The 14,181-nt window shown below is 43.5% G+C and overlaps 1 protein-coding gene across 2 annotated transcripts; it reads left to right on the plus strand.

Moving 5' to 3' along the window:
* The first annotated feature begins 3,497 nt into the window (after positions 1–3,497).
* On the plus strand, positions 3,498–8,856 carry MMACHC (metabolism of cobalamin associated C). 2 transcript variants are annotated; one of them, XM_036388193.1, is made up of 4 exons: positions 3,498–3,571; positions 5,457–5,651; positions 6,021–6,173; positions 6,720–8,856. In XM_036388193.1, exons 1-4 carry the CDS (start codon positions 3,500–3,502, stop codon positions 7,029–7,031), a joined length of 732 nt encoding a protein of 243 aa, XP_036244086.1. In that variant the 5' UTR covers positions 3,498–3,499; the 3' UTR covers positions 7,032–8,856. The 2 variants fall into 2 exon arrangements, with proteins under 2 accessions (XP_036244086.1, XP_036244087.1); XM_036388194.1 differs by having other exon boundaries at positions 6,723–8,856.
* Positions 8,857–14,181: the final 5,325 nt, after the last annotated feature.

Below are 14,181 nucleotides of genomic sequence, written 5' to 3' on the forward strand. Positions count from 1 at the left end.
TCAGAGCTTAACAGGTGGGAGGGTGACATAATAAGGGAAGGCATTAGGCTTTTATAGAAAGAAATAGGGAATCAATATTTAATTACAGGAGAACTGCAATGAAGTTGTATTATTGAAACCATCTCACCAAGTTGATACAATATTTTTTATCAAAGAAAACCTAATAATGAATCTACATTAACCTCCAGACTCAGTGTTCACCAATACTTCCCTACTAATAAAAATAGACATTTATATGCTTGTGGTCAAGAGCTAGAAAGATCAGAAAAACTGACAAGGAATTAAGATGTCCTTTAACTCAATTTCAGTTACCAAATTGCCCTGACTGTTCAAACAATTTGTGTGAGTCTCTCTCTCTCACATTAGGTTCCTACCTAATGCAGAGCAATTGTTCCTCGCTAGGGTCAGGAAAAGGTTTCAAGAGCTGTGGATGGAAAGCAGAAGGAAAATCCCTTCTGTTACAATCAGTACAACATTGTGTCTTTGTCATTTACTGTTGTGGAGAACAATGAGATCTAATGATCCTTTTTGTATAAGTGCTTCATGATAACACCAATTCACACTGTATGCAATGTCATAGCAGCATTAGCCTGAGGGGGATGAATGAAAATGTTGTGTTTTTCCTAATAATAGAACAAACCACAAAGCCATACCTGGGACACAGACACCTCACAGACACATTGCTGCCTTCCCCCAGGGAAGTGAACCACATTCTCTGGATGCTGTTTTGCTGAAGCACAAAGCTGTCAGGGGGAGAGAATGGAAGCAGTGACATGAACTCTCAGCCAGACCTGTGACAGTTCAGACATCTGGCAGCTGTCTGAGGGCAGCTGGGGTGGACAGAGGGGACAATGAAACCGAGCCAAAGAGATCTAAGGATCTTCAGCAAGGAGGCTGAGATGTCACTCACTTCTCTCCAGGGAGCAGGGCAGAGCCCTTGGTAGGGGTGGGGGAGAGCAAGGGCCAAGCTAGCAGAGGTTTGAGGCACAAACAAAGCCAGTTCCCACCAGCTGGGGAGAAAGGAATGTGAGGGATGGGGAAACTGGGAAGGGATTAGAGCTCAGGCATTTCAAATGAGCACCTCTTCTTAAACTCACCAATTATTTCAGTCATTGAAGCAAAGTGCAAGTAAAGTAAGGAGACTACCCTGACAGAGGGCCTGGGCAGGAGACAGCAACACTCCTGGTTAAACAAGCCAGATGATGAGGTGGCTCAGGGAACAGCTCCAAGGACAGCTGTGAAAGAACAGCAGGTACCATCCTCCACACCCACATGGAAAGAGCAGATGATGCCAACCCTCAGGATACAAACATCTCAGTACCAGAGGCTGCCATTCAGAATCACAGAATATCCTGTGCTGGGAGGGACCTGTAGGCACCAGCTTGCGGTCACCAGCATTGAAGGTAATGAGATATGGAGGGCTGAGGTTACTGACCAATCACAGAGGGTACAGAGGGCACACAGGTGTAAGGCATACAAAATGAGGGGAATAAAGTTTGGCCTGAAGGGCAATAAATGGTAGAATGCTTGAAGCATTCTGGTGAGGTGTGCTGCTATGCTGTATGGTGACACTGTATGTATTGTGGCTGTCTTGACTGTGGTATGTGCTGTGACAGGGACCCACAAGGATTGTCTAGTCTGACTCCTAGCTCTGCACAGGACAACCCCAAAAATCACCTGTGCATCTGAGAGCATTGTCCAAATGAACTCTGGTAGTCCTGGTGCTGTCAGCCCTTCCCTGGGGGTCTGAAGGACCGAACACCCTTCCTGCACTTAGCCTAACTCCAGGAGAGGGCAGACACTGAAGTCAAACCTGCCTCAAGCCTTGCCAGTTCAGGATTAAAATGGAAGAGCCCACTCACAGAGCTGACAAATCTGTTTCCTTCTGCATCAGTAAAGCTGGAGCCACACCTGGAAATGAGCTGTGCTCCACAGGCAGGTACAAAGGACAACAGCAGGATGAGAGATCAGTCCCCAGCATCTCTGAGCTTGCCAATCCAGCAATTTCCACAGCACGAGCTGTCCTGCAGAGCTCGGAGCAGCCGCCAGCCAGCAGCACCCTCCTGTGACACATTCCTGCAGCTCCCAGGCAGCTGCTCGGCCTGACAGCCGGGAGCTGCGCTGGCTCCTGCAGCGTGCGTGCACCTGGCACCCCCAAATTCCCTGAAGGGGTGTCCCCTCCACCTGACGTGTACAAACTGTAAGATTGTGCCCTGTTAGACTGAGCTTTGTGGCTGCTCACCTGAAATACAGGGGACAACCACTTCCAAGTGTTTTCCAGAGGCAGCCTCTGATTCAGCATGGCATTAAGCCCTTCAGAAAAATCTCAGAACAACTGAAGAGAGCTGGACATATAACATGCCAACATAGGCAAAACCCTCTTATTTCCAGCATCTAAGATGCAAAGCCTTTCTGCCTTATATCCAGCTCTTTCTCTTTGTTGAGCAGGGAGATGGAGCAACCTTGTGCCAGGCTACCCTCAGCTTGTTGTTTCTTCAGCAGGACTTCAGAAACCTAGACAAGAAGTGATCTGTGTGTAAGAGGCTCTTGCAGCTATCAGTGCTTTGGTTCCACTGCCTTTACTTTCACTGCCTCACAGCTTATGGATCTGCTCCTGCTGGAGCTCTTCCTCCTGTTTTAGTCAATTCACAGACTGAGATATTCAATGATATGGGCGGATGGGTGGAAACAGGTTTTGTACGAGGATTACTTACAGTTTAGTCCTATAGTTAGTGGTCTGGTGCAGCTTCACAAGCTGGAAATACTGGGAGATCTGGAAACAACAAACTGTAATTCTAAACATGACTGACAGGATCCATCTGCCCTCCTAGTAGAGAAGGCATGGATATAATAAGAAGGAACTCTTGGGGTACTAGAAGATATAAGGAAACTCCACAAAGCAGTAAGTTTGTATATCTGAGGTAGTTCTGTCCCCAAGAACTTGCACACTTGGTGTCCTGAACTTCATAAAACCAAGGACTACAGGCTGGAGAGCATTGTACAAGTACTATAAAGCTTGTCATAAGCAGCTATAAAGATTAGGGTAAGGAGATCCAAATCTGAGGCTCAGTCTCCAGTGTGGCAAGCGGTAGGGAATACAGAATCTGCAAAGAACGTGTGTACTTTCAGAAGGGGAAGGAGAAAGGATTGCCAGCACAGAGGCCTCACTGTTTCAGCGAGCAGCACCCTCCCACAGGCACAGGTGGGGCTTTCACACAGAGTGAGGCCAGGAAAAGAGGCCTAATCCCTGGCGGTGTGACGGGACGGGCACAAGGCGGGAACGGCGAGGGGACCCCGGCCGGACTGCGCTGGCTGAGCATGCTGGGACACCGAGTCCCCTTCAGGGGAGCCGCCGCGGAGGGGAGGGCGCCTCGCACTACAACTCCCGCAGTTCTTTGCGCGCCGCGCCGTCTCCTAGGAGACGCGGGGATGCGCACCAGGGGTCCCGCCGGGCCGGAACTACCGCTCCCGTAGTGCCCCGCGCGGCGCCGCCGCCGCCATGGAGCGGCGCGTGGCGGAACAGCTCCGCAGCGCGCTGGGCCCGCTCGGCCTCGAGGCGCACGCCTTCAAGGTAATGACGTCACTGTGGCGTCATGGGGACGACGTCACTGCCCGTGGAGCTGCGGGAGCTGAGGGAGCGCGGGGCGCGGAGCGGGTCCCGGGGCCGCGCAGGGGCCGGGGGGTGCCGGGGGTCGGTGCCCCGGGGAGCCCGGGGCGCCCCTCGGCCGAGCGGGGCCGGGCACGCCCCCGCGGAGCCGCTGCGGCCGGCGCGGTCGATGCGCAGCGCGGGGTCCGGCCGGCCCGGCCGGCAGCGCGGGGCAAGGTGACCGCAGCGGCAGCGGCTGCTCCGGCCCTCGGTGCGGGCCCCTGACCGGCGGGGTCGCGGGGTTACGTAATGACACATCTGCCCCGGCAGACGGCAAAATCCTCTAGGCAAGGTGACATTTTAATCTGAATGTGGGAGCGTTTGTCTGTGGAAGTGCTGACCACCTCATGGCTCCTCTGACCTCTGTTCTGCCCGTGGAAGGGGCCGCCCTGCAGTCTCTGCCACTATCACCTGTAAATGCAGGGGCTCCTTCCTTACCTGCCCCGGGGCAATCTGCAATAAATCAATCTGCAACATCGAATACAAATCAATCTGCAATAAACGTGCCCTTCCCTCGGGGAGTGTTGTATCTGTCACCTGAAATATTTTTATTTCCTGCTGTGATCTTGTTTGCATAAAAAGTACAAGGCAATGAGGTGGTGAGAGAAGTAATGAGATGAGTGCCTTCAGAATTTGGAAAACTCAATGCTGCTTGCCTAAAACACATCAGCAGAATTCGGGGAAGAACCCAGATAAAAAGACTGTAGCTACCAGAGGAGGAACCTTTTGGCCCTCTAGTTCTCCAGATTTCATTCTGACACAGCCAGCCCTGGTGCACTCACTGATGTTCACTGGGAAACCAGCAAAGCTTAGATTCACATCTCTCTAATTCCTTGTAACATCTCAATTCAGCACCTTCAGAGCTCCAAAACTGATTAAACTTAGAGGTTCATATCAGAATGTAAACTTTATAGTGAGTCTAGATTTGTTCTGTGTTTCCAGATGTGCAGTCTGGCTGCCATTGCCAGCTGCAGAGTCACCGTCAGAGTAATTTCACTGATTATTCAGAATGACCAGTACGTTTCATTTTCAAACTTACTGTTCCATTACTCAACATCTCTCTGACTGTTAGACCTGGCCTTGTGGCACCCCAGGAGGGAGGGACTTGTCATAACCTATGAAAAGACTGATGTTACTGTGCAGGGCATCAGGAGTGGGGTGCAGGGGGTTTGGGCTGTTTCCTCCTGCACTTGGCAGTTGCAGGTCTGAGCCCTGTCGTCCTGGTCACGCTTTCTGCTGCCCTGGCTTGATCTCTGGTTTCTGGACTGTGTCCAGCCCTGGAATCAAATATCCAAATGTGGCTATGTCATAATCCACGTGCTGCTGGTAACGTTTTTAGGGGGGGCTTAGCACTGCCAAGAGCTTCACATCCTTCATTCCACACAAGTGTTTCCTGCAGAAGTAGTAAAATATGCAACTTGTCCACACCAAACAGAACCACCAGTTTCTTTCTTGCCCAAGATAAGAGAAAAAAAAAAAATCAAACCTATGAAAGCTTTATCTGAACCAAACAATCTGATTTGCATTGGCAAGACTGATTGCTCATACTTCCCTCTAGGTTTCTGAGCAGAGCTGGATAAAGGGCAGATTGGAGCTGAATGCTGTGTGTGATCCTTATCTCACAGCACAGCTTCCCCAAACTGTGAATCCTGGTGTGCAAAACAACTTGGTTTGAAAGGAAGGCCCTGGGCAGGTTGCCCAGCTGGGTTGCAAATGAAGGGGACTACAGTTATTTCCACATTTTTACATTCCTGCATGTCCACTAGAGTGGTGTCTGTATTCTAATGGAAATTTGTGTTTCTTTGCCAAGGTTGGGTGGTACAATGCTGTTCTCCAGCCAGCCTTCCACCTCCCCTACCCAGATGACACACTGGCCTTCGTGGTCCTCAGCACGCCGTCCATGTTTGACAAGGCCCTTAAACCTTTTGTGAGCAAAGAACGATTAAAAATAATCAGGGATCCTGTGGATCAGTGTGTTTCCCATCATTTATCACGTGTGAAGGAGGTAAGAAGCTGAAATACCCATTCCATGTAGTGCTGTGGCACATAACCAGGTGGGTTGAGCAGCAGACAAAGCCCTGCAGGCTCCTGCCCTGCTCTTTGGAAGGGTGCAGCATTATTCCTGAAGGAGGGAGCATCAGCAGGCTTTGGGTGCTTTACTTGCATGCTCTGCCTCTGGATTGCGTCTCACAGCTGTGAGGGAGCTCTGCAGGCACAGGCTGAATGCCCACAGCCTCCAACCTGCTGATAGAATTCAGCAGCAGGATGTGGGAGTCTGCAGGCTTCACATGTGCCTGATTTGCTGCCATCTAGCAGTTCTGGAGTGGCAAGGCTTTTTCCATGAGCCTGGGCTGATGTTTTGATATTTTCCCAGAAATTCCCTGACCAGAGGGTGGATATCATGTTTGATTACGAGATGCTGCCGAGCCGAAAGCCCAAGTTCCTGGCACAGACAGCTGCCCACGTTGCTGGAGCTGCATATTACTACCAAAGGAAGGATGTGAAGCTTGATCCTTGGGGGAAAAAGGTGAGGCAGAAACACAGTCTGGGAAGAACCATTGAACTGCAAACATTGAACTGTACAGTGATTGTTTGCTCACTAGTCACTAGTTCATCTTGCAGGAAGCTACAAAGTCCAGAGTACGTACAGGTTCATGAAGTGTTTCAGGTGGGAATTGGAAGCTTCCAAGATTCTTCAGGGTAGTAGGGAGATGTGCATGGAGAGAAATATCTTAATCTGTTAAACCTACTTAGATAGAAGAATAAATGGCAGTGTAAAGGAAAACCTGTTGCTTAGAGCATTACAAGCTGGGGGAAAATGCTCTGTGGTTAATTTCTGTAATAGATTTTCAGAAAGGAACCTCTCCCCACATTCCAGGGAGGTGTGTGTGGGCACAGGAAAGCGGGAGTGAAATGCAGTGCTTCGAGCCACACGTTCAGGAAAGTTTTCCCTTCTGCTCTGTACAGCTCTCCAAGAGAAGGTTGGGAGAGTGAGAAGCATCTGATGGATGCTTAGAACTCTAGCCTTGATTAGACACAAAGTGAGGCAGCTTGGATATTTTTTTTCTTCCAGAAGATCTTTGGCGTTTGTATCCATCCCAAGTATGGTGGCTGGTTTGCTATCCGAGCTCTGCTGCTCTTCCCGGCCATCCAGGTGCCGTTCCTGGAGCAGCCCCCCCCTGTGGACTGTGTGAGCTCCGAGGAGAAGAGGATTGAGCTGCTGGAGCTGTTCAACTTCCACTGGCAGGACGGCCGCTACAGGGACATCATTGAAGTGAAGGAAAGGTACTCGGAGGAGCAGAAAACCTACTTTGCCACTCCTCCAGCCGAGAGATTCCGGCTGCTGGGGCTCTCACAGGAAGCCCAGAGAATCACATTTCACTGAGAAACCGGCTCCGCGGAGGGCAGAGGGCAGCAAAGGGTCACTCATGAGCACCGGCTTTTCCCGGTGCCGAGGAGGAGGAGGAGGAGGAGGAGGAGGATGGTTATGCTGGTACAGACATGGCAAATCCGAGCAGCCTCAATGCAAACATTGCAATCAAAGCTCCCCAAAGAGAGGAGCACTGCTCTGCTGTCTGTTCTGTGCTGCTGCTGATCTGGGGTGTCCTTTGGGGAGCCCAGTAAGCTGCCATTAGCCTTTGGAGTAGTTTAGACATCCTGGCAACTTCAAAATCGATGCTGCTCATTAGAAAAATCACTTTTGTTCTCAAAGATTTTCTTTCTGAAAATTTTCTTTCTGAAAATTTTCTTCTGTTTTTATTCTTTGTAGGTGTAAAAAAAAAATCAGTAGTTGTACTACTTAGTTGGATTTTGTCCATACTTGGGGCAGGTACTTTTTTAGATGTAGCCAGCCATTTTATTAACCCTCCCTAGGGAACACATGTCCAGTCTTTACAGCCTTGCCTAGGTCACATTTAAGCATTTATCCATTCATAGAGCTGACTGGAATATTTGGAAAGATGCTGAGTAATGTCCATATGATTGGAGGTTTTACTCACATTAAGATAACTGACTGAAAAAGATAATTCTCATGGCCTTTTCTAAGGTAGAGCACATTTGTGTTAAAAGTATTTTTCAGTGCCAGCACACAGCACACCCCCCACAGTTACTGCCACACTTTCCTGGTGTGCTTTCTTTGTGGGAAAGACTGTAAACCTGCACACATGTAAAAGCCATGGCACAAGGCCTTGCCACATGCACAGGCAAACAAGCACAGAAGAAAGGGAAATATTAATGACATTTATGCTTCTTAGATTGCTGGATTAAACATGTTCAGACAGAAGCAACATTTTTTCCATTACTTTGTCCTGTTACATTTGTTCAGAGGCTACAATGCACCTGGAAATCAGGAATTAATTTCTCTGAGCAATTTGAGGCTCAGATCTCGTTAAAGTAATATAACACATTAAAATAATATTTTGTGGGAATTGTTTTACTAGACTGCTGTGCAATGCTGCAAATGGACAGGCACTTTTTTCCCTTTGAGGGTACTAACACGATGATGAAGAAATACTCACTTTGCAGAACTGAGCCCTTTCTTTTTATGTTGGGATTCTTCAAAGCTTTGGAGACTCCACCAGGAAGGTTGCCCTCACCATTGTTCACTGCTTGATACAGTTGCTCACAGTCAGTACACTAACTCATTGTAATCCAAATTCAGGATAACAAGTTTGCTGCCCTGTAGACAGAGTAGTGAGCGTGTGATCACTGGGTTTGTTCACTGCATTTGCTGTTACAAAAAATTCTTTGTTGCTTTCCATGCTTTGTTCATCTCTGACTAAGGCAGACACCTGACTTAGAATGTGATAGAGGTATTGTGATGTTTAATTTAAGGTAAAGAATGAAATTTGTTTAAAATCTGTTCTTTTGTTACAGAATTATTTCTGGTTCAAATTTGTTTGGTGTTTCAGAACTTTGAAACTGAACTGTAATTTTACAGGGGTTTGAGGTAATGGCTCATACTAGTAAAAAAGACAAAGTACTGATTGTCTTAGAAGGATGAATATAGATTTGAATCAGATCTATCTTTTTATATTATATTTTAAAGTAAATTATTTTGATTTTTTGGTATTGATTTCTTACAAATATTTAATATTTTGTCTTAATTTATTAAACTGATTACCATGGTCAATGCATTTCAATTTCTGTAATTTATTTCTATTCAAATGCTATTTTAGTTACTAAATATATAAAGTTGTAAGTAAATCTCAGTACTGAGTATTTTTATTTAAACAATGCAGTTCTTAACTTGTGGAGAACTCAAGATGTTCAAGAGAGAATCAATCATGGTTTTTTTAATATCCTGAAAAGAGTGAGCTACCTAAGACACAGTCCAGTATCTGAAAACTAAGAAAAAAAATGGTTATCTTAGCAGAAGCTGGTAAACTATTATCACAGGCCCACGGGATATGAAAAATAAAACCTACATCACATTATGAGTAAGTCCAATAAAGGTTTATCTTTCCCAGGTCACTTCAGCAAGAGCATTATAGTAGCAAGCACCATGATAGTGCACTTCTCATTTCTTCCTCTGTTCTAAACAGTAACAAAAGTTCCAGCTGTCCAGTGAGACATAACTGAGGAACTTTTCCTCAGTAGCATTAAAGTAAGTCCTGTAGGTACTGGAATTTTTACTGGTTACAACCTATTAGTGAACAGAGTCACAGATCCGTGTTCCTTGTGCCTTTGGGAATACAGCTGTGTCAGGCAGAACAGAGTGCAAATATTTAGCATTATCCATTCCTACTACAGTGATTTTGGAGTGACCTTGGACTGGGCATTACTTTCTTCCTCTCAGGCAGCTCACTGAGATCCACAGCTGCACAGAGAGATACAGATACACAGTGAGTAGATTCCTCCTTGCTGGTTGGAGTATAATGGCCTTTGTCTTATAAAATTGAAGTTTGAGAACCTGTTTGACTTACCTCATCTCTTGGACAAGACCAGACATGGTGAGGAATGGATCAGCCTTGGATCCTGAGGCAATGTGAAGGCATTCTTAGTTTCAGCCCTTGCAAATGTCAACAAGTAATTGCAAATACTTGGATAGATTTACTAGTTCAAGTATCACATTTTACATTTTTAAGCAAGTTGTTGTCTAAATCCTAATTTTTAAACATTTTTTAAATACTCTTTTCCTCAGTATAACCAGTAGGGTGAGTATTCAAGAGCTGAACAGGAAAAATAGAAGAAATTAAAAGCGATTTGAATTTAAATTCAGTTTTAGCAACAAGGTATTCAGTACATTTCAAGCTAATAAAATATTTTATAGAGAATTAACAAATTTGTAATAATTTCATGCATTTACCATTCTTACTATCCTTATGCTTTTCCCTATTTTTTATTTTTCTAAAAGTAACAGATTTAATAACAATTAAAGATTTGACAGACAATACCAATTAAATACATAGCACAGTCTAACCTGGTTACCAACAACCATCAGGGTTGTTGCTCAGAAAACACCTCCAAAAACACTGTTGGTGGGTTTTGGTATCAGTTACATCTCAGTGGTACAATAATAAACACTAAAGTTTCTTTGTGGTATGGAGAAGAGTGTGGCAGACTTTATTCCTGATATTGACTTGTTTCCTTCTCCCATAAAAAGAATGGCTTGTAACAATGCTGTTTTCCTCTGAACTATGGAAAACTAAAGATGCTTTGCTGTGTAAATGAGTGTGTCAATCAAAACTAGCCAACCTTAGGAGAGCAGGGAACTCATCTAGTTTGTTGTTTTGATGGGGGTTTTAAAGTCTGGTTCGGGTTGGGTTTTTTGCTATGTTTTTGTTTTGGGTTTTTTTTAGGGCTAGATTGCCCTCCTCTGGATCAGAAGCATAATTTTACTCATTCAGTGTAATATTCATGGTCTTTTATTCATTTGTGACCAAATGCACCTGGAAATCAGGAATTAATTTCTCTTTGAGCAATTTGAGGCTCAGTTGGTGTAACTACTATTTGGGTATATAAATATAACTACATGGGTTATATTTCTGAAAATGCACATTGACTTCAATTGAAATTGAAACAAAAACCCCCAAGTTAAGAATAGTGGCAGCTACTGGTCAGTGCCAGTGTGGTTATCAGCACTCTTTGTTAAGCCTCATGCAAAAAGCGTGTTTAATAAATTAGCTTTGAATACTGACTTCAGCAGCAGCAGCAGCTCAAAACTCTTCCTCTGAGGGAAGTGGTTTTGCTGCTCACTGCAGTGGAGAAACAGCTGCACCTCTGCAAGCTGAACTTTCAGAGATTCATCTACCAAAACAGACAAATGTATTCATGAGAGGGGTTTTGCTGTTACACTGGCTTCCTGTGCTATCATATATCCTGTGACAGATCATCCATCACGTTTCCTTCAGAAAACAGAACAGGGCACTTCCCTTCCAGGTTTTCAAGGAGGAAACAGAGCACCAAGGAACACAAATGACCTATTCTTTTACCTCTGTGAGTCAAAAAGATGTTCACATTCCTTAGGAAATACGGTGGGAAACTTGAAAAAATTGAGTATTTTGTCATAAAATGAGCAGTAAGATATTTGAGTGGACTGATTAAAATCTCTCCAGTTACATACCAAAATCTGCAAAATGTGATTATATATGCATACAAATATTTGAAATGGCTACTATCATTCATTAATATGACGTCTATAATTCTCATGTTATCTTTGTTGATGTTTGTACATAACTCAGTGAGAAAGCAATTTTACTTTTAATAACTGCATATGTTTTCCCCCAAACACCTTGAAAAGTTCTGAAGATCAGACACATTTACATTAAGTTGCCTGGGGTTCTTTCCCTCAGGTAGAACGAACCATGGGACAGGAAAATTTCTTTAAGTGCATTACAGAAGGAGTGGAGAGATTTTTCTTTTTCTTAAACTTATGCAAAATCATAGTTTTTTCTGTGAATGCATAAATCCTCTTATTCCTTTTAAAGGAATTAGTGTTAGGTTTTAGTTTCATATCATAACCTTTTTTCCAGTATTGTTCAGACTAGTCTTCCTGAGTCATTCACTGTTGCTTCAGTCTTCCAAAATGTAAAAAACTGCTCTATTGTAGTGAAAGGTGAATTTGATAAAATACATCAATTTTAGGCTATTATGTTTTATCAAGTGTAGATTGAAGACTTTTTTTCCTTCCTAGACAAAGGATATTGGTTTTACTCATCTGTGCAGATACTTCAAAAATCTGTTGCTGTGGAATATGGAACATAAACCTACTGGACTTGGTGTCAGAGGACAGTGCAACCTTAATGACTTCACCTATATTTAGTCACGTATCTGTGCTCAAACAGAAAAACTCTAAATTCAGACATGTGTCCCCATAACATGTACAGTGATTCAAGTTTCAGGTGAAAGAGCCAAATTTCACATGGAAGCAAACCTTTCATCACTAGGTGTGGTGAGAATTGCTTCCCACAGGCTCAGCTCTTGTTCAGGAACACTGCAAACAACTCACAGCCTGTTCTCCTGCAGCCACCCAGGGGTGTGCAGCACAGGGCCGTTGGTAATGCAGAGTTTGTCTGACTCTACATTAAAGGCAAACTCCTGTTTTTTTCTTTCCAAGGATTAAAAATAGAGCTACTATACTCATGAGCAAAAATAATTTCTTTGATTTCCTTGTTCAGTGTTCTTTTTGTATGTACCATTAAATGCTATTAAAAAAAAAAAGACACTAACACTTTCTGAATTAATTGTCCAAGCGTGCTGCATTCCACTACTCTGCACTTCCCTCATTTCACCCTTTGCAAATTAGAACCAAGACATTTCTGGTTTAAGTCCTCTGTCAATCTTATACATTTGCAGACTGTCATGTAATGTAATACTGAACACCAGAGCCACTGAAAATTCCAGACTATTAATACAATAAACCTGAGTATTTTAATATAATCTTTACATAACTGTTATTTTGATGTGTAACATTACTAAAAGCTGCTTTCATGGAACTTTTGCAAACTTTTTCCTAACCAAAGGGCATCATTTTGCAATACCTTTGAGATATAAAATGCTTGCTTTTGTTCTTTGAACTTTATTGATTTGCTGGACAATCCAATAGCATATTCAACAAAGGCCTGATAAAAAGGATGGAATACTTGTTAAGAAAATAGAACTTTTAAACATTAGTAACTTTTTGTGCTGTTTTTCAATACTGAGAAGCTCACTTTTTAACAAAGTGATAATTCTTTAAACATTAAGAGGCAATTTCTTTCTTCTAAGCATCTAAATATAAATATGCAGTTGTTAATTTTGAAATAACTAACTCAGAAGTTGTACAAAATCTAGTAAAGGTTAGATTGTGTATGTTGAATATCGAACATCACACCCTATATATGCCAAGATATAATATATAGAATTTATGTCTGATGCACAGCTTTGTATTATACATTCCAAAAAAATCAAGTTGCTCCTACACAAACGCTATTATCTGAAAAATTAATTACAACTATCTGTCACAAACATGAGGGAATAGTTTTTTTTTTTTGTTCTAGATAATTTGAGAGAACAATGTGTGTGTATTGGGTTTGTGTGGTGAAGCTTGGTAGCAGAGGGGGTGACAGGGGTGGCTGCTGTGAGAAGCTCCTCCAAGCTTCCAAGGGAGCCAACGCCAGCCATCTGTGGGATAACAGAGCCAAGAAGGGGGACAATTGTGCAACAACCTGCAACTGCAGAGAGGAGAGGGAGAATGTGAGAAACAGCTGTGCAGGCACCAGGTCAGTGAGCAGGAGGAGGTGCTCCAGAGCAGATTCCCCTGCAGCCTCATTATTTCTCATTATCCTACTCTAACTTGATTGGTAGTAAAATTAAGCCAATTTCCCAAGCGTGTTTTGCCTGAGATGGTAACTGATGAGTGATCTCTCCCTGTCCTTACCTTGACCCATGAACCTTCCACTATTTTCTCTCCCCTGTCCAGCTGAGGAATGGTTACATAAATTCCCAGGAATCACAGCAATCAGCAACAAATTAAGAGATCTAGGATAGAGACACAGCAAGATATAGTTCAGTTTCCCTTCACCTGACTATTCTAAATAAATAAATAAATGTTATATTTATAATAAACACTCAAACTAGGAAAATAGATGTGCAGTCACTCACACATTAAAAAAAAAAAAAGCAAATATCACATCCATCCTTTCTGATTTACATCTTCAGGGAAAATCCCACTAGGCAGCTACCCATCCTGTCAAATTCCAGCACTGCTTGAGGGAGGTTTTTACCTCACTGGGAAATATGGCACCTGTTGACCATGAAAACAAAAGCAGTTCATAATTGTAATGAAAATACATCTGCATCCATTGGCCCATGGAAAAAAAAAACTACCTCAATAAATTATTAGAATAATAAAAAACTAAATAAATTATAGTTATTTGAGTATCATAAAAGTTACACCAGTCTAAGATGTCATGATGCAAGGAGTGGGGTGTAAGCCCCTGAACACTCACTGAATATTCCAAGCTATATCTAAATGAACAAAGAAATAATCTTCCTGGTTTGAAGAAGTTCTGTTATACATTTTTTTTTTGTGTTATTCTCTTGGAAATGTAAAT

This window comes from Molothrus ater, chromosome 9 (genome assembly GCF_012460135.2).
Source record: "Molothrus ater isolate BHLD 08-10-18 breed brown headed cowbird chromosome 9, BPBGC_Mater_1.1, whole genome shotgun sequence".
Taxonomy (NCBI): domain Eukaryota; kingdom Metazoa; phylum Chordata; class Aves; order Passeriformes; family Icteridae; genus Molothrus; species Molothrus ater.